A 25,260-nucleotide genomic window follows, 5' to 3' on the forward strand; every position below is an offset into this window, starting at 1 on the left:
TGGAGCTCTTTGGCATCAACTCAACTCGCCGTGTTTGGAGGAGGAGGAATGCTGCCTATGACCCCAAGAACACCATCCCCACCGTCAAACATGGAAATATTATGCTTTGGGGGTGTTTTTATGCTAAAGGGACAGGACAACTTCACTGCATCAAAGGGACGAGGGACGGGGCCATGTACCGTCAAATCTTGGGTGAGAACCTCCTTCCCTCAGCCAGGGCATTGAAAATGGGTCGTGGAAGGGTATTCCTGCATGACAATGACCCAAAACACACGGCCAAGGCAACAAAGTAGTGGCTCAAGAAGAAGCACATTAAAGTCCTGGAGTGGCCTAGCCAGTCTCCAGACCTTAATTCCATAGAAAATCTGTGGAGGGAGCTGAAGGTTCGAGTTGCCAAACGTCAGCCTCAAAACCTTAATGACTTGGAGAAGATCTGCAAAGAGGAGTCGGACAAAATCCCTCCTGAGATGTGGGCAAACCTGGTGGCCAACTACAAGAAACGTCTGACCTCTGTGATTGCCAACAAGGGTTTTGCCACCAAGTACTAAGTCATGTTTTGCAGTGGGGTTATATACTTATTTCCCTCATTAAAATGCAAATCAATTAATAACATTTTTGACATGTGTTATTCTGGATTGTTTTGTTGTTATTCTGTCTCTCACTGTTCAAATAAACCTACCATTAAAATGAGAGACTGATCATTTCTTTGTCAGTGGGCAAACGTACAAAATCAGCAGGGGATCAAATACTTTTTTCCCTCACTGTAGATAGCCGGGATATGGGCCTGGCTCGAGGCTAGCTCAAGGCTAACTGGTGCTTGCTTCGGGGGCAGTGGTGATTAGCCAACATCAACATCCATTCGGTTGCGGCTAGCTGGTTGCGATCCGGTGTTAAGGTCCAGTGATTCAGTTATTCTGGCAGAACATCCGATGATCTGGGTGAAAACCACTAACGGTGGCTAATAGCAAGTAGCTAGTTAGCTGGCTAGCTAGATTCAACTGGAGATTCTAAATAAAAGGTAAGTCAATAATAGAATCCGTTCCACATTGAGTGAGGCGTGTTGCAGGAAAGTATATTTAGTAGAAGGATGAAAAGTGTTATAGGGAAAATATATACGAAAAAGACAAAAAAATAAAAGAATTAACAGGCTAGTTACACAGACACAGAGTAAACGACCGCACTGCTACGCCATCTTGGAACAAGGTCCCCAAGAACACAGTAGCCTCCATTTCTTAAATGGAAGAAGTTTGGAACAACCAATACTCTTCCTAGAGCTGGCCGCCCGGCTAAACGGAGCAATCGGGGGAGAAGGGCCTTGGTCAGGGAAGTGACCAGGAACCTGATGGTCAATCTTAACAGAGGTCCTCTGTGGAGATTCGAGAACCTTCCAGAAGGACAACCATCTCTGCAGCACTCCACCAATCAGACCTTTATGGTAGAGTGGCCAGACTGAAGCCACTCTTCAGCAAAAGGCACGACAGCTCGCTTGGAGTTTGCAAAAGACACCAAAAGGACTCTCTGACCATGAAAAACAAGATTATCTGGTCTGATGAAATCAACAATGAATTATTTGGCCTGAATGCCAAGTGTCATATGTATGGAGGAAACCTGGCACCATCCCTACGGTGAAGCATGGTGGTGGCAGCATTATGCTGTGGGGATGTTTTTCAGCAGCAGGGACTGGGAGACTAGTCAGGATTGAGGGAAAGATGAACGGAGCAAAGTGCAGAGAGATCCTTGATGAAAACCTGCTCCAGAGCGCTCAGGACCTGTGACTGAGGCTAAGCTCCACCTTTCAACAGGACAACGACCCTAAGCACACACAGCCAAGACAATTCAGGAGTGACTTCCGGAGAAGTCTCTGAATGTCCTTAGGTGGCCCAGCCAGAACCCGGACCAGAACCCGAGAGACCTGAAAATAGCTGTGCTGCGACGCTCCCCATACAACCTGACAGAGCATGAGAGGATCTGCATAGAAGAATTGGAGAACTCCCCAAGTACAGGTGTGTCAAGCATGTAGCGTCATACCCAAGAATACTTTTTTTTACCCTCAATTTTGTGGTATCCAATTGGTAGTTACAGTTTTGTCCCATCGCTGCAACTCCCGTACGGACACGGGAGAGGAGAAGGTCGAGTCGTGCTTCCTCCTAAACACAACCCAACCAAGCCGCACTGCTTCTTGACACAGTGCCCGCTTAACACAGCTGCACCAATGTGCCGGAGGAAACAATGTACACCTGGCGACCGAGTCAGCGTGCACTGCGCCCTTGCCCGGCACAGGAGTCGCTGGTGCGCGATGGGACAAGAACATCCCTGCCGGCCAAACCCTCCCCTACCCTGGACGGCACTGGGCCAATTGTGCACCGCCCCATGGGTCTCCCGGTCGCGGCCGGCTGCAACAGAGCCTGGAATCGACCCAGGATCTCTAGTGGCACAGCTAGCACTGCGATGCAGTGCTTTAGACTACTGCGCCACTCAGGAGGCCCTGCTGCAGAAACGTTTTGATACCCTTCCCCAGATCTGTGTCTCAACACAATCCTGTCTCTGAGCTCTACAGACAATTCCTTTGACCTCATGGCTTGGTTTTTGCTCTGACATGCACTGTCAAATGTGGGACCTTATATACAGTCGTGGTCAAAAATATTGGTCTTCACAAAGTTTGCTGCTTCAGTGTTTTTAGATATTTTTGTCAGATGTTACTATGGTATACTGAAGTATAATTACAAGCATTCCATAAGTGTCAAAAAGGCTTTTATTGACAATTACATTAAAGTTTATGCAAAGAGTCAATATTTACAGTGTTGACCCTTCTTTTTCAAGACCTCTGCAATACGCCCTGGCATGCTATCAATTAACTTCTGGGCCACATCCTGAGTGAAGGCAGCCCATTCTTGCATAACCAATTCTTGGAGTTTGTCAGGTTTTTGTTTGTCCACCCGCCTCTTGAGGATTAACCACAAGTTCTCAATGGGATTAAGGTCTGGGAATTTTCCTGGCCATGGACCCAAAATTTCGATGTTTTGTTCCCCGAGCCACTTAGTTATCACTTTTGCCTTATGGCAAGGTGCTCCATCATGCTGGAAAAGGCATTGTTCGTCACCAAACTGTTCTTGGATGGTTGGGAGAAGTTGCTCTCAGAGGATGTGTTGGTACCATTCTTTATTCATGGCTGTGTTCTTAGGCAAAATTGTGAGTGAGCCCACTCCCTTGGCTGAGAAGCAACCCCACACATGAATGGTCTCAGGATGCTTTACTGTTGGCATGACACAGGACTAATGGTAGCGCTCACCTTGTCTTCTCCGGACAAGCTTTCTTCCGGATGCCCCACACAATCGGAAAGGGGATTCATCAGAGAAAATTACTTTGCCCCAGTCCTCAGCAGTCCAATCCCTGTACCTTTTGCAGAATATCAGTCTGTCCCTGATGTTTTTCCTGGACAGAAGTGGCTTCCTCGCTGCCCTTCTTGACACCAGGCCATCCTCCAAAAGTCTTCGCCTCACTGTGCGTGCAGATGCACACTCACCTGCCTGCTGCCATTCCTGAGCAAGCTCTGCACTGTTGGTGCCCCGATCCCGCAGCTGAATCAACTTTAGGAGACGGTCCTGGCGCTTGCTGGACTTTCTTGGGCGCCCTGAAGCCTTCTTCACAACAATTGAACCTCTCTCCTTGAAGTTCTTGATGATCTGATAAATGGTTGATTTAGGTGCAATCTTACTAGCAGCAATATCCTTGCCTGTGAAGCCCTTTTTGCGCAAAGCAATGATGACGGCACGTGTTTCCTTGCAGGTAACCATGGTTAACACAGGAAGAACAATGATTTCAAGCACCACCCTCCTTTTAAAGCTTCTAGTCTGACATCGTGATCTCCAGCCTTGTCTTCGTCAACACTCTCACCTGTGTTAACGAGAGAATCACTGACATGATGTCAGCTGGTCCTTTTGTGGCAGGGCTAAAATGCAGTGGAAATGTTTTTTGGGGATTAAGTTCATTTTCATGGCAAAGAAGGACTTTGCAATTAATTGCAATTAATCTGATCACTCTTCATAACATTCTGGAGTATATGCAAATTGACATCATAAAAACGAGGCAGCAGACTGTGAAAATTAATATTTGTGTCATTCTCAAATTTTTTCGCCACGACTGTAGACAGGTGTGTTCCTTTCCAAATCATGTCCAATCAATTGAATTTACCACAGGTGGACTCTAAATCAAGTTGTAGAAACATCTCAAGGATGATCAATTGAAACAGGATGCACCTGAGCTCAATTTCGAGTCTCATAGCAAAGGGTCTGAATACTTATGTAAATAAGGTATTTCTTCATTTTTGCAAAGCTTTCTAAAAACCTGTTTTTGCTTTGTCATTATGGGGTATTGTGTGTAGATTGATGAGGAATTTTTATTTATTTAATCCATTTTAGAATAAGGCTGCAACGTAACAAAATGTGGAAAAAGGGAAGGGGTCTGAATACTTTCAGAATGCACTGCATCTGTATTCCCAATAATGTGAAATCCACAGATTAGGGCCTAATGAATTCATTTCAATTGACTGCTTTCCTTATATGAACTGTAACTTAGCAAAATCGTTGAAATTGTTGCGTTTATATTTTTGTTCAGTGTAGTTAGCTTAGCTAGCAATCTGTGCTACTTATGCGCAAACACTCGACTGGCGCCCAAGTCCTTGATACAAAAATAACACTTACTGTCTGGGCCTATTATGTTAGTGGCTTATTTAGTTAGTTCTCCGAAATATGCAATCCGCAAAACGCAAGACAGTTGGTGCAGATCTATCATTCAGGCTTGAATTCATGATGAGATAAGATTGTTAGCTCACTAGCTACATTAGAATGTGTGTGACTTAAACCAGTGCGGCAAGCATTAGCCTGCATCAACATTTTCAGTCATCAGCTCATGCCATTTGCAGTTGAAATATATAGCCAAATAATTTTGTATTGAATAACATAGTGTCATGTACATATGGTTTAAGTAAGAAAACCTTGTCATAATGAACAGCTAGCGTTTAGGGTTAGGTTGCATAAAGTGTTTGTTTACATGACCTTTGACTGTTGTGAAGCATTGTAGTGAATCTACTAAATACAAATGCTGACGCTGCCACTAGTGGTGACATTACAAACTGTATGTTACTGCAATACAGACAGATTGTGAACAGTGCAGTTTCAGATTTACTTCGAGACAAAGTTTAATTCATTCAGCCAGCAGACTACCCCTTCTTGTTTATTAGTGTGCTTGTGGTGTTTCATCAAACACTTCTACATACTTCTAATCCACTGCCATAGATGGACACATTTTTAAGTTGTACCTAAGAAGGTAAACTAAACAAGTGTTTTGTATTTACTTTCGTATTTAGAGGATATAGTTGCTTTTTGGTGGTTATCATGTAAATGTTCTTAAATAATGTTAATTTTAATATGTAGTTAAGAAATCCTCATTTATCTGTTAAAGGCCCAGTGCAGTCAAAATAAATGTTTTGCTGTGTATTGTGTCATATTGTACAAAAGTTGATTACACTAAAAAAGTGTAAAAAATAAATAAATATCGGTGTTATTTCCTGATAGTTGCTGGTTGAAAATACAATCTACACAGGACCATCTAAATCAGCAGGTCTGCATGGGCGTGAGTTTAAGCTTTCAATGGTGACATCACCATGCGGTAAATTGGTTAATAGACCAATACCAAAGAGAGATCCAAATACTCGTTTTTAGTTTTCCCCTCCCCACTCAGACCACTTCCCAGACAATCCTTGCAAAATTCTTGCTTGAGAAAAATGTTGTTTCTAAAAAGCTATTTTTGCCAATTTTTATGGAAATCTATTACAGTAAGGTACTTAACTGTTACCCAGAAATGATTTGATATTGATATACAAATGGCTGCATTGGGCCTTTCATCCTTTAGAGTACAATTTGTGTAAAGAAAAGGTATGTTTTTCATTCCACTTCTGAAAAACAATATCAGTAATCGGTGACTTTTCCCTCCCTAAAATCGGTAACCGTATCAAACCCAAAAATCCCATATCGGTCGGGTTCTACTTTCAATGTATACTGATAGACTCAGACTTGACATTTGACAGCAGCAAGGATTACTCAGCAAATTGTTTTTAAACAGAATGAAAAGATGACTGCATGAATAGTGCTCTTTATAATACATCTCGATTAAGTTTTTCTGTATGGTAGATGTATGATGCCATTTATAGACAAAACATCTGTATTGCCAGGGTTGTACAACTGCCTTAGTGAAGCCTAAAGGTCTTTATAAATTTGTTTTAAAAAATATGTCCTCTCCTCATTTCCTTGCCTCATCTGTACTGACTGGAAAAGAAATGACAGATGAAAACTAGTTGGTGGAAGCTCATTATTAGGCTGGTTTTCACCTCGTCATTGTATTCAGATCAGTGCAACTAAACTAAGGAGAGGCGAGGATGGATTTTAAGTAAATTGAGAAAGAGTGAATGGGGAGGTCAGGGTTGGGGTCACTTTGAATTGAAGAGTCAGTTCAGGAAGCAAACTGTAATTCCAATTAAATCATTGAAACATGACTTCTCAATAAACCGAAAAGGCGAAGCTACTTATTTCAAAAGTGTTGTCATTTTATTTTAAATTCAAATCAATTCCTGAATAGACTTCTTTTGAATTGACCCCAACTTTGGTAGGAGTTAGTATGTTACCTCGTTGCTCTTGCTGATGGTCCTCCTGTTTTCCTCCTCGATCTCCTGTTGCTTGCGGAGGTGATTGTTAAGGAGGGTCTCTGACAGAACTCGGGCACCTCGCTCCTGGGTCAGCAGCCTCTGGGTCTCGCTGCGATCCTCCTCCGACTAGGGGACGACATACACACACACAGGCTACATTCATACTCATTCACATACATAAATGCTTTGTGCCCAACAACAGACTATTAAAAGAGAAGAAAGAGGGAGGAAGGAAGGTGTATTAACGTGGTTCTGAGTGATTGTTTACGACACCTGTGGTATATGTGTGGCGGAAGAACATTAAAAACTCGTTAACAATGGTTGATGGTGATGGTCGTCTTTGCTCGCTGTAACCAACAAAGTAATACATGGTACCAGGAGTGGAAATAGTGTTTTTTCTGTGAATGTTGGAGTTTATGGAAGTGCAATGGATGTTATCAAGCCACCAGAGGCTTTGAGCCTGGATGGGAATGTGGACGCAAATTGGAAAACATTTTGGCAATGGTTTTTGCTGTATATGTCTGCCATTGGAGTTACAAAGGAGCCATATGAACGTAAAGTTGCTCTCTTTCTTACTATAGAGGGACCACAGGCAAATGTTTGCAAATGAAGAGGATAAAGACGATTTTGTGGAGGTACTGGATCAGTTTGATGCATATTGTTCACCTAAAAAGAACAAGACATATGAACCATAAGACGTCTTTTATTTTTTTACATTTTTTTTACAGATTTGAAATTAAAAGCACAGACGTGTAATTTTGTAGACCTAACCTCAACTATGCTTCGAGATCAGATTGTGTTTGGTATAAATGACTCCAGAGTTAGAGAAAGATTGCTGCGGGAAAGTAAGTTACATTTGGACACAGCAGTAAAAATATGTCAGGCGAATGAGCTGGCACAATTGCATATTAAAACCTTTAGCTCCACACCAGCAAACACTGCTATGGAGGTGGAAAGCACAGCAGTGGATTTTGTACACAAAGACACAAGGTGGCGCTATGAGCAAAGGAGCCACAAGCAATATGACTTTGACCAAAGGAGTCACAAGCAATATGATTGTAATAGGTGTGGCACCAGGCACCAGGTCAGGAAGTGCCCTGCCTTTGGAAAATGTTGCTACAAGTGCAAGGGGAAAAGTCATTTTGGAAAAATTTGTTTTGCAAAGGACAAGTATGGGAGACAAAATGTTCATACCATTGAAATGGAGGAGAATGAACAAAGTGATTTGTTTGTGGGTACTGTGGATTGCATGGAGGACGGGCAAGAGCCATCACAGGTCCATACTGTAGCTAGTGACCACTGGGTTGTACCACTTGTGGTCAAATGGTACAATTTTGACCTTAAAGCTGGATACAGGGGCTAAAGCCAACCTGATCAATAATATATTTTCATGAGCCAAAGCACAAACCAGCAATCATGCAAAAGGCTGTTGCTCTCAAAGCGTACAAAGGCCAAGCAATTGAGACTAAAAGTTTGTGTTGGCTAACTGTAAAGGTGATAACAAGAAGCCACACACTTACAGTGGGGAGAACAAGTATTTGATACACTGCCGATTTTGCAGGTTTTCCTACTTACAAAGCATGTAGAGGTCTGTAATTTTTATCATAGGTACACTTCAACTGTGAGAGACGGAATCTAAAACAAAAATCCAGAAAATCACATTGTATGATTTTTAAGTAATTAATTTGCATTTTATTGCATGACATAAGTACTTGATACATCAGAAAAGCAGAACTTAATATTTGGTACAGAAACCTTTGTTTGCAATTACAGAGATCATAAGTTTCCTGTAGGTCTTGACCAGGTTTGCACACACTGCAGCAGGGATTTTGGCCCACCCCTCCATACAGACCTTCTCCAGATCCTTCAGGTTTCGGGGCTGTCGCTGGGCAATACGGACTTTCAGCTCCCTCCAAAGATTTTCTATTGGGTTCAGGTCTGGAGACTGGCTAGGCCACTCCAGGACCTTGAGGTGCTTCTTACGGAGCCACTCCTTAGTTGCCCTGGCTGTGTGTTTCGGGTCGTTGTCATGCTGGAAGACCCAGCCACGACCCATCTTCATTGCTCTTACTGTGGGAAGGAGGTTGTTGGCCAAGATCTCGCGATACATGGCCCCATCCATCCTCCCCTCAATACGGTGCAGTCGTCCTGTCCCCTTTGCAGAAAAGCATCCCCAAAGAATGATGTTTCCACCTCCATGCTTCACGGTTGGGATGGTGTTCTTGGGGTTGTACTCATCCTTCTTCTTCCTCCAAACACGGCGAGTGGAGTTTAGACCAAAAAGCTCTATTTTTGTCTCATCAGACCACATGACCTTCTCCCATTCCTCCTCTGGATCATCCAGATGTTCATTGGCAAACTTCAGACGGGCCTGGACATGCGCTGGCTTGAGCAGGTGGACCTTGCGTGCGCTGCAGGATTTTAATCCATGATGGCGTAGTGTGTTACTAATGGTTTTCTTTGAGACTGTGGTCCCAGCTCTCTTCAGGTCATTGACCAGGTCCTGCCGTGTAGTTCTGGGCTGATCCCTCACCATCCTCATGATCATTGATGCCCCACGAGGTGAGATCTTGCATGGAGCCCCAGATCGAGGGTGATTGACCATCATCTTGAACTTCTTCCATTTTCTAATAATTGCGCCAACAGTTGTTGCCTTCTCACCAAGCTGCTTGCCTATTGTCCTGTAGCCCATCCCAGCCTTGTGCAGGTCTACAATTTTATCCCTGATGTCCTTACACAGCTCTCTGGTGTTGGCCATTGTGGAGAGGTTGGAGTCTGTTTGATTGAGTGTGTGGACAGGTGTATTTTATACAGGTAACGAGTTCAAACAGGTGCAGTTAATACAGGTAATGAGTGGAGAACAGGAGGGCTTCTTAAAGAAAAACTAACAGGTCTGTGAGAGCCGGAATTCTTACTGGTTGGTAGGTGATCAAATACTTATGTCATGCAATAAAATGCAAATTCATTACTTAAAAATCATACAATGTGATTTTCTGGATTTTTGTTTTAGATTCCGTCTCTCACAGTTGAAGTGTACCTATGATAAATATTACAGACCTCTACATGCTTTGTAAGTAGGAAAGCCTGCATAATCGGCAGTGTATCAAATACTTGTTCTCCCCACTGTATGTTTGTGATTGTACCAGAGTGGCATGATTCTCTTTTGGGGGATACAGCATGTGAGTCGTTGGGACTGGTTAAGCAAGTGTACACCATTAATGACTTTGACTGGCTGCACAGTGTTCAATGGGTGACAAGTAATCAAAATGGTGAGGAGATTGCTCAAAGTTATTCTGATGTGTTCACAGGATTTGGAGCATTGCCTCTCATTCCCTCTATTACTCTCACAGAGAATGCCAAGCCAGTGATTCATGCACCACGCAGAGTTACGGTGCCACTACGGAAGAATCTAAAGAAGGAGTTGGGAAGAATAGTGAAACTCAATGTGCTCGTGAAAACAGAGGAGCCAACAGACTGGGTGAATTCCATGGAGTGTGTTCGGAAAAGGAATGGAGATCTGAGAGTCTGTATGGACCCCAAGGACCTTAATAAATGTATCAAAAGGGAGCATTTTCAGATTCCTAAGAGGGAGGAGATAGTGTGTGAAATGGCTGGCACACACTATTTCTCCAAATTGGATGTGTCAAATGGATTCTGGCAGGTGAGGTTGGATGCAGCCAGCACCAAACTGTGTACAGTCAATACTCCCTTTGGAAGATATTCCTTTAAGATGTAACCTTTTGGCATAAGTTCTGCCCCTGATCTCTTTCACAAGGCCATGGAAAGTGTCATTGAGGGGTTAGAGGGTGTCAGAGTGTATGTGGATGATTTTGTGGTCTGGGTGTCCACTATTCAGGAACACAATGAGCGGCTGGAAAAGACTCTGCAGAGGGTTCAGAAGCATGGTTTGAAGCTAAATCAGGCTAAATGTCAGTTCTGTGCGAAGGAAATCACATTTCTTGGGGATAAGCTGTCCTCGGAGGGTGTGCAGCCTGATCATGCCGAGGTCAAAGCGGTGAGGGAGATGGCAAATCCCACAGAAAGGAAAGGCATTCAGCGGGTTTTGGGTATGGTCAATTATTTGGGGAAGTTTGTACCAAACTTGTCAGCTAAAACAGTGAACTTAAGGACAATCCTTCAGGACAAGACAGAGTTCTCATGGAACAGAGAACATGAAAGAGAGTGGAACGATGTAAAGAACATTTTGGCTGAAGAGCAGTGCTAACTGAAGAGCAGTCCTACTACTAAGGTGTCCACGGACGCCTCCAAAAATGGCATTAGAGCAGTGCTGCTTCAGGAGCATCAAGGTATGTGGAAGCCTGTGGCTTATGCGGCCCATTCCATGACTGATGCTGAAAAGCGTTATGCTGAAATAGAAAAGGAGTGCCTAGGGTTGGTCGTTGGTTGTGAGAAGTTTCAATGTTACATTTATGGCTTACCAAAGGTGATTCTAGAAACAGACCATAAACCCCTTATTCCAATCTCTCTAAAAAAAATCTGAATGACATGCCTCATTGTCTTCAAAGGATGATGATGAGGTTGCAACGCTATGATTTTGTTCTAACCTATGTTCCTGGGTCAACTTTAGAGGTTGCAGATGCCCTCTCAAGGGTTCCACCAGTGGTGGCCCAAATCAGCCTCAGTCAGGAGTCTATGGAGGAGGAGGTTGCCTTGCATGTGGATATGGTCATGGAGTCACTTCCTGTTTCTGAGCAGCAACTAAGGAGAATAGCTGAAGAGACCACAACAGATCCCATTCTTTGCAAGGTGATCCAGAATCTGGAAAATGGCTGGCAAAAAGGCTCTTGTAAGCAGTACTTCCCACTAAGCGCAGAGCTGTCAGTGGTCAATGGTGTGCTGTTGAAGAACAACAGAACGGTGATACCTACTTCAATGGGTCAGGAGATGCTACAGAGAGTGCATGAAGGACATCTGGGAGCTGAGAAATGTAAGAGAAGGGCCAGAGAGTCCCTTTATTGGCCAAATATAAATTCTGACATTGAGCAAATGGTTGGAAATTGTGACACGTCTCAAATTTCATTATAGACTGCCCAAGGAACCCATGGTTATGGGAGAGGTACCCACCACAGCCTGGGAGAAGGTTGGAGTCGACTTGTTTCACTGCAATGGTAAGGACTATTTGTTGACTGTCGACTACTTGTCAATTTACCCTGAAATTGCACTCTTGTCCAGCACAACAGCAAAGACTGTCATTTTGCATTTGAAATCATTCTTTGCTAGGCATGGGATTCCCCTAGTGGTGGTTTCTGACAATGCACCTCAGTTTGCTTGCAGTGAGTTTACGATATTTGCAGAACATTATGAGTTCAGACATATAACCTCTAGTCTACTATATCCTAAAAGTAACAGAAAGCCTGAAAAAGGTGTGCAAATCATGAAGAGACTTAAAAAAGGCAGCACACAGTGGGACTGATCCATACTTGGCTTTATTGTCTTACAGAGCAGCACCCTTGGAATGTGGCCGGTCACCTGCAGAAATCTTAATGGGACGCAAGTTGTGTTCCAGGTTGCCTATTTTCTGCCTGAATGACTGCCCATTAGCTGTGTAGGACAGGGCCCTGCAGTTGAAGGCAAGACAAAAACTCTACTATGACAAAACTGCTAGTGTTGTCACCGTTGGCAGCTCAGGATGTGGTTCGAATTCGGGGTCCGGATTCATAGGATAGAAAGGCTCCTGTATTGGAGGAGGTTGTGCCTCGGTCATATACAGTCAGGACAGAAGATGGGGCTGTGTATCGGCGCAATTGACAAAGACTTTTGAGAACCCAGGAGACGTTTGAGGACGCTCAAGACACAGGAAAAAGAAACGAGAACAAGTGGTGATGTTTAATGGACCAAAGACTGAGAGGCTGATTCATTGAATTGTTGGGGTTTGTTTTTATATTTTCACTATTGACTATTTTGAAACTGGGATTAATTGGTATTTGTGAATTGACATTGCTTGTTGATGAAATGTGTATGTTTGTAAAAAAAAAAAAGTATACAAAAAAAAGGAAGATGTATTGATGTGGTTCTGAGTGATTGTTTACGACACTCTTTTACGACACCTGTGGTATATGTGTGGCAATGGCGGAAGAACATTAAAAACTGACCGATAGAGTGCTAGGTCAGGGGTCATCCACAAAGTACAACATATCAGTGTAATCTAGGTATAAAATAATTATGTTATTGTCATAATTTAAATGTAGGAAGAGGAGGGCTGAGAGAAATAGAGAGACAGAGAGCATTTGACCTGTTTCATATTGTTAAGGATGGCCCTCATCTCCAGCTCCTGGTTCCTCACGGCCAGCTCCACCTTGTGCTTTTCCTCGGCCTCGGCCCGGAGCTCCTCCTCCTTCCTCCGCAGCATTTCCCGCGTCTTGTCGTACAGCATGGAGGCGTTCCGGTGCTTCTCCTGCTCCTGCTTCAGCTGGAACCTACAGAACACAGAGAGAGCAGAGGGTCACATCTACACTTAGTGTGTTAGCAGAGACAGAGAGTGAGAGGAGAGATGATAAAAATGAAAGGGCGAGCGAGAGCGAGAGAGCGAGAGATGTGAAAGAGCAGAAAAATATGAAAGGTTCATTGAGAGGGAGAGAAAAAAAACATTGTCTCATAGAACGACAAAAAATACCTCTACTCTTTGGCTAACTTACTTAAGGTTGTTGAGGTCCGTGTTCAGCTCCAGCTGCCGGTGATCCAGGGCCTGCTTGCCGTCCCGGCTTTCCTCCAGGGAGGCCCTCAGCTCGCACCGCTCGGCCTCCAGCTGGCTCACCTTGTCGGACAGGCGCCCATGGCGGGCCCGCTCCCTCTGGATGGTGCGCTCATACTCGTGGAACATGTTCTGGAGCTTCACGATGCTCACGGAGTCTGAGGGGACAGAGGGGTGGGGTGGGAGGGGAAGGTGAGTAGGGTTAGAGCCTTGGGGACTTCCTCAATTAATCTTTCCTGGATTCCTCGCCTCCTTCTCAAAATGCATTGGAGATAAATGTCAAAGGGGAGGGACCTTGGATCTTCTCCTCAAATACTAAGGAGGCAAGGAGATAGAATGCGAGAAATCCTGGAAAGACTGTTTGAGATAGAGCCTAGGATACAAAGGCTACATTGTGGTTTTAAGATATCAGCTGATATTATCTACAGAGATGGATTTAGACATACATGTGTTACTGTACTACCCCCAAAAATAAACTTTAATCCCCAATCAAACAAGACTTGGTTAAAGTGATAGATTTTGGGCCATGTGTACCTAAAGTGGTAGAGTCGAGCTGTTTGATGAGAAAAGAGGCGTGACGGTAGCCAGAGGTGGGGTCTTCGAGGTCAGATGTGGCCGTGTCCGATGACTGTGTGAGCTCATCAAAGTCTTCCGCGATCTCCATCTCGCCAGCAGTCTGAGGTTGGGGACGCAACATAAAACAGATCAAAGATTTACACTACATACACTATATCCATGTGTAAAAGTTGGTATGTTTGAGGGCCATTTGTGAATTTTAACTAAACTCATGACATTTTCTTAAAGGGACACTGCACTCCAAAATCAACGTTTGTCAGATGTTTTCAGAGCTCAAAAGTCCACATCCCAAGCCATCGGTTCTGAACAAGTATCTCAAATTGATTGTGTAACTCAACGAAGCCACTTACAGTCACGTAAAACATTTTAGCACATTTATTGGAAATGAAATGCAGAAATATTTCATTTATGTAAGTATTCACACCCATGAGTCAATACATGTTAGAATCACCTTTGGCAGCGATTACAGCTGTGAATCTTTCTGGGTACGTCTCTAAGAGCTTTGCACATCTGGATTGTACAATATTTGCCTATTATTCTTTTCAAAATTCTTCAAGCTCTGTCAAATTTGTTGTTGATCATTACTAACCAACAATTTAAGTCTTGCCATACATTTCCAAGCAGATTTAAGTCAAAACTAACTTGGCCACTCAGGAACATTAACTGTCTTCTTGGGAAGCAACTCCAGTGTAGACTTGGCCTTGTGTTTTAGGTTATTGTCCTACTAAAAGTAGAATTAAATCTCAGAATGTCTGATGGAAAGCAGACAACCAGGTTTTCCTCTAGGATTTTGCATGTGCTTAGCTCCATTCCGTTTCTTTATCCTGGAAAAACTCCCCAGTCCTTAATGATTACAAGCATACCCATAACATGATGCAGCCACCACTATGCTTAAAAATATGGAGAGTGGTACTCAGTTATGTGTTGTATTGGATTTGCCCCAAACATAACACTTTGTATTCAGGACAAAAAGTTCATTGCTTTGCCACATTCTTAGCAGTATTACTTTAGTGCCTTGTTGCAAACAGGATGCATGTTTTGGAATATTTGTATTCTGTACAGGCTTCTTTCTTTTTACTCTGTCAATTAGGTTAGTATTGTGGAGTAACTACAATGTTGTTGATCCATCCTCAGTTCTCTCCTTTCACAGCCATTAAACTCGAACTAGTCACCATTGGCCTCATGGTGAAATCCATGAGCGGTTTCCTTCCTCTCCGGCAACTGAGTAAGGAAGAACGCCTGTATCTTTGTAGTGACTGGGTGTATTGATCCACCATCCAAAGTGTAATTAATAAATTCATCATGGTCAAAGGGATATTCAATGTCTTTTTTTCTCTATTTTTTACCAATAGGTGCCCTTCTTCGCGAGGCATTTGAAAACCTCTCTGGTCTTTGTGGTTGAATCTGTGTTTAAAATTCACTGCTCAACTGAGGGACCTTACATATAATTGTGTGTGTGGAACAGAGATGAGGTAGTTATTCAAAAACCATGTTAAACACTATTATTGCACACAGAGTGAGTCCATGCAACTTATTATGTGACTTGTAAGCACATTTTTACTCCTTAACTTATTTATGCTTGCCACAACAAAGGGGTTGAATAGTTATTGACTCCAGACATTCCAAATTTTTTTCAAAAAACATCATTCCACTTTTGACATTATGGGGTATTGTGTGTAGGCCGGTGACAAAAAAAATCTAAATTTAATTCATTTTAAATTCAGGCTGTAACACAACAGAAATGTGGAAAAAGTCAAGGGGTGTGAATGCACTGTAGTATTCTTTCTAACAAAGATATCTTCACATATTTCAGGATGTTGTGTATCCCTGAAAAAAAAAAAACAGAATTCAAGCAAATATAACAGTTTTGAAAACATAGCTTGTCCAAAAAAAGTGGTCTCTTGGTAGAACTTACCCCGGATATGGGGTAAATTGTACTTTAAAAAAAAAACTTTTAACATAGGCTCAGGCCCTGGTGTAACCACATACCCCAGCGATAAGGCCTTGCATTAGGCCTGGGAAGAAAACACTTTTAATTGTGGCATTGAGGGGGGCGAACCCAACTGAGGAAGGCATTTTCCATCATTTGAACTTGACTTTCCACACAAATGCGAGTTGTCTTCAAAATACTAAATTATGCATAAAACTGACAAAATGTTGTCATAATTTGTATGATTAGACATTGGCTCAAGTTGCCCCTGGCCAAAAGGCACAATTTACCCCAGAGCAAACATTTTGACTATATTAGCCCAAACACCTACAAAAATGCAATGCTAAGACCATATTGTACCTTATAGAGACCCCAACTGATGTATAAAACAGTCTTAAAAATACCTACTATGGTTTAGATACAAGCATCATGAAACCTATACACAATAAATTAAAAACACTTTGTGAACATCAGTTTTTTGGACACAACTTGCTTACAACTTTTTCCATGTGGTTTCTTCCTTCAGACTCCATGAAATGATTACCTCTTCTAAATATTTGGTCACATTATTAATTTTGTGTATGGTTTCCTAGAAACAAGGGGTGGTTCAACTAACCCTTTTGCACGACTTACCCCACTCTCGCCCATAGGTACCATTGACTTGCATTGGATTTTTGCCACAAATCCTAAAATGTTATCATTTGGAAACAGTGCCAGGGAAACAAAACTAAAGCATGGATTGGTGCCATACCTTGTCCACAGATTGCTTAAGGGGTAAGGAAACCAATATGTGATTTTGCAATTTGGGTGAACTATGAAGCTGAACGATATGGACAAAAAGTTATATTGCGATACATTTAATTAGGTTGCTCGATAACGATAAATGGACACCTACTTTACATTAGCGGCAGGGCTCTAGACCATTTTTTTCCAGTGCCAAGTAAGAAAACGGAGATGATAGCCTACAGTCGTGGTCAAAAGTTTTGACACAAATAGTAATTTTCACAAAGTCTGCTGCCTCAGTTTTTATGATGGCAATTTGCATATACTCCAGAATGTTATGAAGAGTGATCAGATGAAATGCAATTAATTGCAAAGTCCCTCTTTGCCATGAAAATGAACTTAAATCCCCAAAAAACATTTCCACTGCATTTCAGCCCTGCCACAAAAGGACCAGCTGACATCATGTCAGTGATTCTCTCGTTAACACAGGTGAGAGTGTTGACGAGGACAAGGCTGGAGATCACTCTGTCATGCTGATTGAGTTAGAATAACAGACTGGAAGCTTTAAAAGGAGGGTGGTGCTTGAAATCATTGTTATTCCTCTGTTAACCATGGTTACCTGCAAGGAAACACATGCCGTCATCATTGCTTTGCACAGGCAAGGATATTGCTGCTAGTAAGATTGCACCTAAATCAACCATTTATCAGATCAGTCCAGTTTTAGTAAAGTGGTGCCATTACCTCAATATTAAGAGGTGAGAAATAAATGATATACTCACAGAAAGCTGTGACTCTCATATCTGTTACTAGACCAACAGTAGTTGCTTTGGAAACTGTATTTTTCCTGCAATTGCATTTTGAGCAACGGTCATATGCTTGTGCTTATCAGAATGCAGCTCTCCCTCCGTGCGAACTCTACAGTGGGTAGAGGGAGTGAGAGTGGCTTGATCACACAGCATCCAAAAGGGAAAAAGGGACAGGCTAATACTTTTATAGCAGGAATCAACATAATGCTTAGGCTATTACTGTTGAGCAAATAATGATATTAGAACAATCTACAGGAACGTTCTGTAGCAAAATCAATTAATATTACCGACGTAAGCTAAATACTTTAGTAAGAGGAAGGCAATGTCGGTAATTTTTCGTTAAATCGTCCCAGCTCTAGTGAGCTATCCCTTTAATGGAAAAGATAAGTGCTGCAAATCTGGACATTATCTAGTGTTTATCATTTCCATTAATTTTGTACTGTGGTATATAGATCTACTACACAGATAGCCTAGACATTAATTTACAGTCTTTGATTTTGGAGTGTAATGTCCCTTTTTTTAAATCATGCCATTTTCTTAAGGATCTCAATGAATGAACATTTGGGTGCACAAAGCCATGGTAATAGTGTAGGGGAAAAAAGACCAAAAGCCAGGAATTTACCTTGTCCTTCCGATGCCATGCAGATAGAGACCTGACAACGACAAACAAACACAAACAGAAGAAGAGCGGGAAAGATTATTTAGGAAAACGTCACGAATGCTCGCTCCTCAAGCTGTGTGCAAGGGTGCCGACAAGTAGCACGACTTATTTCGTAGAAGCGCGATGGTATAATGCAGTATACCTTTCAAAATGAGTAGTTCAAGAGTTCGACATGCAACATATTTGAAAGCAGAAAATAGAGAAATATAACAGATGAAGTCAAAAGAAAAGTCCAGATCATATCCCACCACCAATCATTGAACTGTCAGAGTTAGTGACATCATCAGTAAAGTAAAATGTCATACTGCATATATACCTTCCATCATCGTCCGACACTTCACTTAAAGTACTATCGTCAAACACTGAGAGGGGGTCTCCTGCGTTAACATGGTTAGCTGCCTGGGGAGCTTGGCCATGCCTGGCTCCCCCCAGAAAGGGTAACTGTAAGGTGGCCTCGTTAGATACAGCTCTCCCCTCCTTCTTCTTCTTCTGCTGCTGATGACGTAGTTGGTCCTCCAGGGCCCTGTCAGCGCTATAGGGAGAGCATAGACCTAGCGGTGAACGTCATGCCCCATGACAGTAGCCAATAGCTGGGAATATGGTTGATTGCCCTGGAGTGGGAGGTGTCATTTAAGTAGTGGCAGCAGGGTAAAGGACAGGGGAAGGAATCAAAACTAAACCAAAGTACAGTTGTGACATGGGACTGTATTAGAGTGGACCAGGGTATGATAATGGGAGACAGTCGGTCTGCCAGCCAGTCTCAACTCGGCCCTTGGATAGGTATAAGCAAGGAAGTGGCAGGGCTTCCACTATATTGCTTTCACCTTACAGAGCTGCATTTATCGAAATGGGTAGGGCCAAGGGTGAGCGGTAGGGAGAGAATTGGAACGGAATGTCTTTGGTTGCCTTTGGACTGCTGGTCTTTAGGTGACAAGTACAACTGATGTCTTAGCTCATTTGATACCACTTTTGCAAATAACTGCTCCAAGTCTAATAGGCCTCTTGATTCTGTCAGTGAAGTTCTGATTGTCCTCTGTCCTTTAAGAACCTTATTGCCTGGCTCCTAAAGCTATGCACAATGACAAAGCAACAGGAATTAATGGGGGGGGGGAAACTAAATCAAAACAAAGACACATACCTCTTTGGACTTTTGGACCAGTGTCTTTGGGCAATACTGTCTGTTGCTCTGAGCTGATGTTCGCTTTCTGTTGCACCATTTCCACTGTGTGACTCTTTAGGGTGTCCTAAACTGGTCTCAGGTTTCTCCTCTTCTTCTTTGTCTAGTTCACGTTCACACTGTCTTCTCTTTAATCCTCCTGCATCCCATGAAGCACTTGATTTTTGCAGCACCTCCATGTTGGTCTTTGTCTGGTCTTCGCCCAACTGAAAAGACAGGGTAAATGTTTAATGATCAAAGCTGCAGAAATAGCCTTACACATACTGCTTGAGAATGGTTAGTTTAAGCCGGCCTTTAAAATGTGTTTTGGAGCAGGTATACTATCATACCATATATAATTTAGTTTGTCACCCCTCCCCTGAGAGACCTAACACCTTCATGTAATATGTTCTAAATAGCACCCTATACCCTAGATAGTGCACTACTTTTGACCAAAAGTAGTGCACTGTAGGGAATATGGTTCCATTAGGATGCAACCATGGTTAGGCTTAACTACAGGGATGCAGCAGCTTTACAGGCAGCTCCATTCCTATGCAATCCTATACAGCTACGTTAACCTTTCACAGAGCAGACATTATCCAAAGTGCCTGGAAAAACACATTCAAAAGGCTGGCCAAATTGTTTTAGTTAAGAGTGTTTTCAAATTCCTTTTGTTCGATTCAAACTTCTAACTTGAAATATCTTACACTATTAGAACTGAGTGGATGGAATCTACTGAGTGAGAAAGGGGAGGGCAGAAAGTTTACATTCTGTCAGAACATGTTATTGTTAAATCTCATGTATCCTATGGAGAGGAGAAGGGCAACAGTCTGGTTTCAGTCACAGATAAGGTAGGACAGCCGTGAGTATTGGCTGTCTAGATGTGCAAGGACACTCAGCCTAGAAGGAGGGTATAAATATATGTGCTTGTGTAAACATGTCTTTGTCTTATGCAGCTGTTTGACCCAGTGGTTGAATAAACTTGGTTTGAGGTTTTTTTCTAGTCGTCCGTCTAGTTGTCCGTTTAACACTTTCATCAACATTAATGATTTTAGATGGCAACTGTTTTAGTGTTACAGGGTAACACATTAAAGGGATAGCTCACCCAGATATGTGCTTCCTTACCTAGAAATCATTAGCATTTTCGAACAAAACCAAATGGATAAGGACAGACGGCAATCCATGCTTTGGTTTTCTTAAACTAGCCACTGCCACCAAATGATAATATTAGCATTTGACCAATGTAAGTCAATGTCCCCCAGTTAGCATGCCCAAATCATCAAAAAAAACAACAACAAAAAAACATTGATTAGCTCAACAACTTGGTTTGAAGATGCTTTGAGATGATTGGAGCATGCCAACTAGGGGACAGTGACTTACATTGTGTTTGCTAAAAAAATGAAAACGCTAACATTAACTAATATTTGCAAATTTGGCTGAACTATCGCTTTAATGTCATCACAAAAGCATGCACAAAACACTGTGCAAATGAAACACAACTGCTACACCCACACATCAGTCCAACCTGGCTTATTTTCATAGAAAATAAGGGTGTTTCTATAGGTAAACGTTCACCACTTCACACCACACAAGCTAGGGAGAATGAGCAAAAGAGAAATGACCCGAGAGTAGCAAACAACTGTTTTCTCAACATGTGGCAGCATGCAAAGCACACCGATGGAGAAAAAGACACAACAATAAACAAAAAAAATCACTACAAGAGAAGATGGATGATGCTCCTTTGAGGGTGGATGATGAGGCGTTGGTGAAATCCAGGAAGCACACAATACTACAGGAGAGAGAGAGAGACAGAGAGAGAGAGACAGAGACAGAGACAGAGACAGAGACAGAGACAGAGACAGAGAGAGAGACAGAGAGACAGAGAGACAGAGAGACAGAGAGACAGAGAGACAGAGAGACAGAGAGACAGAGAGACAGAGAGACAGAGAGACAGAGAGACAGAGAGACAGAGAGACAGAGAGAGAGAGAGAGAGAGAGAGAGAGAGAGAGAGAGAGAGAGAGAGAGAGAGAGAGAGAGAGAGAGAGAGAGAGAGAGAGAGAGAGAGAGAGAGAGAGAGAGAGAGAGAGAGAGAGAGAGAGAGAGAGAGAGAGAGAAAGAAAGAAAGAAAGAAAGAAAGAAAGAAAGAAAGAAAGAAAGAAAGAAAGAAAGAAAGAAAGAAAGAAAGAAAGAAAGAAAGAAAGAAAGAAAGAAAGAAAGAAAGAAAAAACGCAGGAAAGACAGAAAGAAAAAACGCAAGAAAGGAGAGAGGAGAGTCAAACGAGGCCAATGAGGCGTTAAATGTCACTCTGGGAACTGTCCACAGTCAGCACCTCATTGGGTGAGGGAGTGGTTGATGAAGTGAAGAACTGGCGTGGACAGAGAGAAAAATAATGCTCACTTAGCTTCATGAAAAAAAAAAAGATAAATACTAAAGGAAAATGACATGCAGACTCTTGGTTTCACTACTAGAGTATGTCGACCATTTCCAATAAAAGAAAAGAGAAATGGGAGGAAGTAGAAGAAAAAAGGATTGTCTAGAAGAGGTATTTCCTGGCATTGTTTGGGCCTTTTTTCACACAGACTCAGCTGAGGTGATGGAATGGAAAAAGCGGAGAAAGAAAGAGAAAGAGAGAAAGAAAGAAAGAAAGAACAAGAAAGAGGTGGGGGGGACTATAACGGGAGCGATGGAGGTCATAATCCCCTACCTCTTTCCAGAGCAGGGCCTTCTCTTTCTCCAAATCCAGGAACACAACCTTCAGCATCCCTACCTCGTGCTTGAACCTCTGCAGGTCTTCTTCCAGCTCTTCGTCTGAGGGAAGTAAAGGAGCTGGGGGACACACACTGCTCAATGAGGGGGGCTGAGACTGGGAGGGATGCACTTTGGGTTCTTCTTCGGACATGGAGGGGCTCTTCTCATCATCCTCTTGGACTTGCCCTGGCCCACGTCTCTCTGCGGCAGGCTTTGGTTTGGTAGTAGTACTTTTGTCTGGGCTAGGGTTTGTCTCTCCTTCGTTCAAGGACGAGTCCATATAAACATTGTCTGATTTGAGTTTCACTGAGGCTGCATTGCAATCTGTGAAGGTCTTGGTGACATCATCGATATTGTAGTCTACTTCTCGCTCTCCATCGATTCCCCCAGCCAGTTGAGGCGAAGCAGACCTGTTCTCTGGCTCAATGCCACCGAGGACCTCCAGGTCCCCCATCTCACTGTCCTCGGCACTGGGGCAGAGGTGGGAACACCCGGGGGTGGCACAAGGCGGATTCCTGTCTTCGCAGTGGGAGTTGTCAGCCGACTCGGTCATAGAGTCCTCCAGCCCGGACTCCCTCTGCTCAGGAATGGTCAGCAGGACTATATTGCTACTACTCCTCCTCGCCCTGCCCAACAGACAGACTATAGGCTCCCCCACCTTCTCTTCGTTACTGGACTCTTCCTCAGCGGTTCTGGCGGGAGATTCAACTATCTCTACGTTCTCCTCCTGTTTTTCTTCTTCTTCTTCTTCTGTAGTTTCGTCGGACGCGGATTCAGCAGAAAGTTCTCCAAATTTCTCCTTCAGTTCGGCCGCCACGTTCTTGTAGGAGGACTTGACCTCCCTCTTCTCCACCTCTACCCAGATCTTTTCATAACGTTTCTCCCAGCCTGGCTCTTCCTCCTCCTCCTCTTTAACAGCTCCCTCTCTTTCTCTAACTACATACCTCCCTTCTTTCTCTTTGTACTCCTCCTGCTCCTCCCCAGTTTGGGACCCGACAGGGTCAAGGTGGTATGGGTTACTTACGTCTAACTCTGATGCCTCTAATGCAACGTCTTTCTCCTTTGATGGCATGAGTAGACAAAGGAAATGGTGTTAACACGGACGCCTACAATGGGATCTACAATTAGAGTCTACAAAACATGAATGTTCATAAAAACACTGAAAACACCAACGTTCAAAACAAATTGTGTGTAGGGGCATGCAGGTAACATTCAAACTTGTACCACTTTGCCACAATAACCAGACTAATATTTCATACATTTCATAAAATAGTCAGCAGTCAAAATTTGGCACATTAAGTATTAATGATGTAATTATTCTGATTGTAAACTGGTTCTGGTTGAGAAGATGAGAAGTCATATAGCCATTGTTACAACCAGATAGAAAATACATATTTTGGTTATTATCTGTTCAGATAATCAGTTTACAACGAGATAAATACATATTTTTTGGGTTGGTAAAATGTCCTTATGCAACCAATGACATCATAATGACATCATTGAAACTAGTTTTGCCCACTGGTTGAGAGAGGGACTACATAGTTGGTTCATAAGCCAGTCTGTTGTGAAGGGGATGATGGCAGACGAGATGGGTGATGTGGATGAAATGTAGCTGTGCTAGGTGTATGATAGGCTATATTGTAAGGTAGGGGATATACTGTACACTACAGTTATATGATGTACAAAATTTGACGAGGTAGGGTAGAGATGATCGTTCTTATGAAGGCCCAACGGTTATGGATTTTAATATCTAGATCAAGATTTTAATTATGAGTGTGAGTTTCGGCTATTTCTTCCTAAATGCTCATATTATTTTTGGGTTGCACCTCGTCGCAAGTTGGTTGAGCCCATTTTACTACTCTCCAGGGTTGAGGTGGTAAAATAAAATCTATTTAAAGTTGGGGATTGTAGCGATTTGGGGGGGTATGAGATGAGGTAAGCTGGAGAGGGTATTCCCTGACAAAAGCCCCCACCTCTTGTGGCTGCTCCTCGGGCTCTGGACTGCTCTCACTCTCTTGCTGCACCGGTGAGGGCTTACGCATATAGTCACATAGCCAACTCTGATCAAACCAGATGGGGGGGGGAGGGGGGGAATAATCTTATTTTGGTTATTTACCTATTTGGTCAGATAACCAGATTACAACCAGATAAAGAGGTCTTTATTTGGTTGCTAACAAGACATTAACAAAACATCCTTATACAACCTACACACAACCTGACAATGACGTCAGTGCAACTATACTGAACCAAAATATAAAAGCAACATGTAACAATTTCAACGATTTTACTGAGTTACAGTTCATATAAGGAAATCAGTCAACTAAAATAAATTAATCTATGGCTTTCACATGACTGGGAACACAGATATGCATCTATTGGTCACAGATACCTTTAAAAAAAAAGTAGGGCATGGATCAGAAAACCAGTCAGTATCTGGTGTGACCACCATTTGCCTCATGCAGCATGACACATCTCCTTCGCATAGAGTTGCTCAAACTGTTGATTGTGGCATGCGGAATGTTGTCCCACTCCTCTTCAATGGCTGTGCGAAGTTGCTGGACATTGGCGGGAACTGGAATACGCTGTTGTACACGTCGATCCAGAGCATCCCAAACATTGCTCAATGGGTGACATGTCCAGTGAGTATGCAGACCATGGAAGAACTGGGACATTTTCAGCTTCCAGGAATTGTGTACAGATCCTTGCGCCATTGGGCCATGCATTATCATGCTGAAACATGAGGTGATGGCGGCAGATGAATGGCTCGACAATGGTCCTCAGGATCTCGTCACGGTATCTCTGTGCATTGAAATTGCCATCGATAAAATGCAATTGTGTTCGTTGTCCGTAGCTTATGCCTTCCCATACCATAACCTCACTGCCACCATGGGGCACTCTGTTCACAACATTGACATCAGCAACCCACTCGCCCACATGACACCATACACACCGTCTGCCATCTGCCCGGTACAGTTGAAACCGAGATTCATCTTCATCACACTTCTCCAGCTTGCCAGTGGCCATCGAAGTTTAGCATTTGCCCACTGAAGTCGGTTATGACGCTGAACTGCAGTCAGGTCAAGACCCTGGTGAGGACAACGAGCACGCAGATCAGATGAGCTTTCCTGAGACGGTTTCTGACAGTTTGTGATGAAATTCTTCGGTTGCGCAAACCCAGTTTCATCAGCTGTCCGGGTGGCTGGTCTCAGATGATCCCGCAGGTGAAGAAGCCAGATGTGGAGGAAT

The 25,260-nt window shown here is 43.0% G+C and overlaps 1 protein-coding gene across 1 annotated transcript in view; it reads right to left on the reverse strand.

The window, feature by feature from the left end:
- si:ch211-272n13.3 (ankyrin repeat domain-containing protein 26) overlaps window positions 1-25,260 on the reverse strand; it is a 111,757-nt gene that overhangs the window by 46,546 nt on the left and 39,951 nt on the right. Inside the window, exons 22-29 of the mRNA XM_041837611.2 lie at window positions 23,039-23,074; window positions 19,247-19,491; window positions 18,425-18,640; window positions 18,070-18,100; window positions 13,947-14,088; window positions 13,357-13,570; window positions 12,954-13,137; window positions 6,680-6,826 (exon numbers count right to left, since the gene is read on the reverse strand). Coding sequence (XP_041693545.2) covers window positions 6,680-6,826; window positions 12,954-13,137; window positions 13,357-13,570; window positions 13,947-14,088; window positions 18,070-18,100; window positions 18,425-18,640; window positions 19,247-19,491; window positions 23,039-23,074 — 1,215 coding nt within the window. The remainder of the gene's footprint in view (window positions 1-6,679; window positions 6,827-12,953; window positions 13,138-13,356; window positions 13,571-13,946; window positions 14,089-18,069; window positions 18,101-18,424; window positions 18,641-19,246; window positions 19,492-23,038; window positions 23,075-25,260) is intronic.

Source organism: Coregonus clupeaformis, chromosome 19 (assembly GCF_020615455.1).
Source record: "Coregonus clupeaformis isolate EN_2021a chromosome 19, ASM2061545v1, whole genome shotgun sequence".
NCBI lineage: Eukaryota > Metazoa > Chordata > Actinopteri > Salmoniformes > Salmonidae > Coregonus > Coregonus clupeaformis.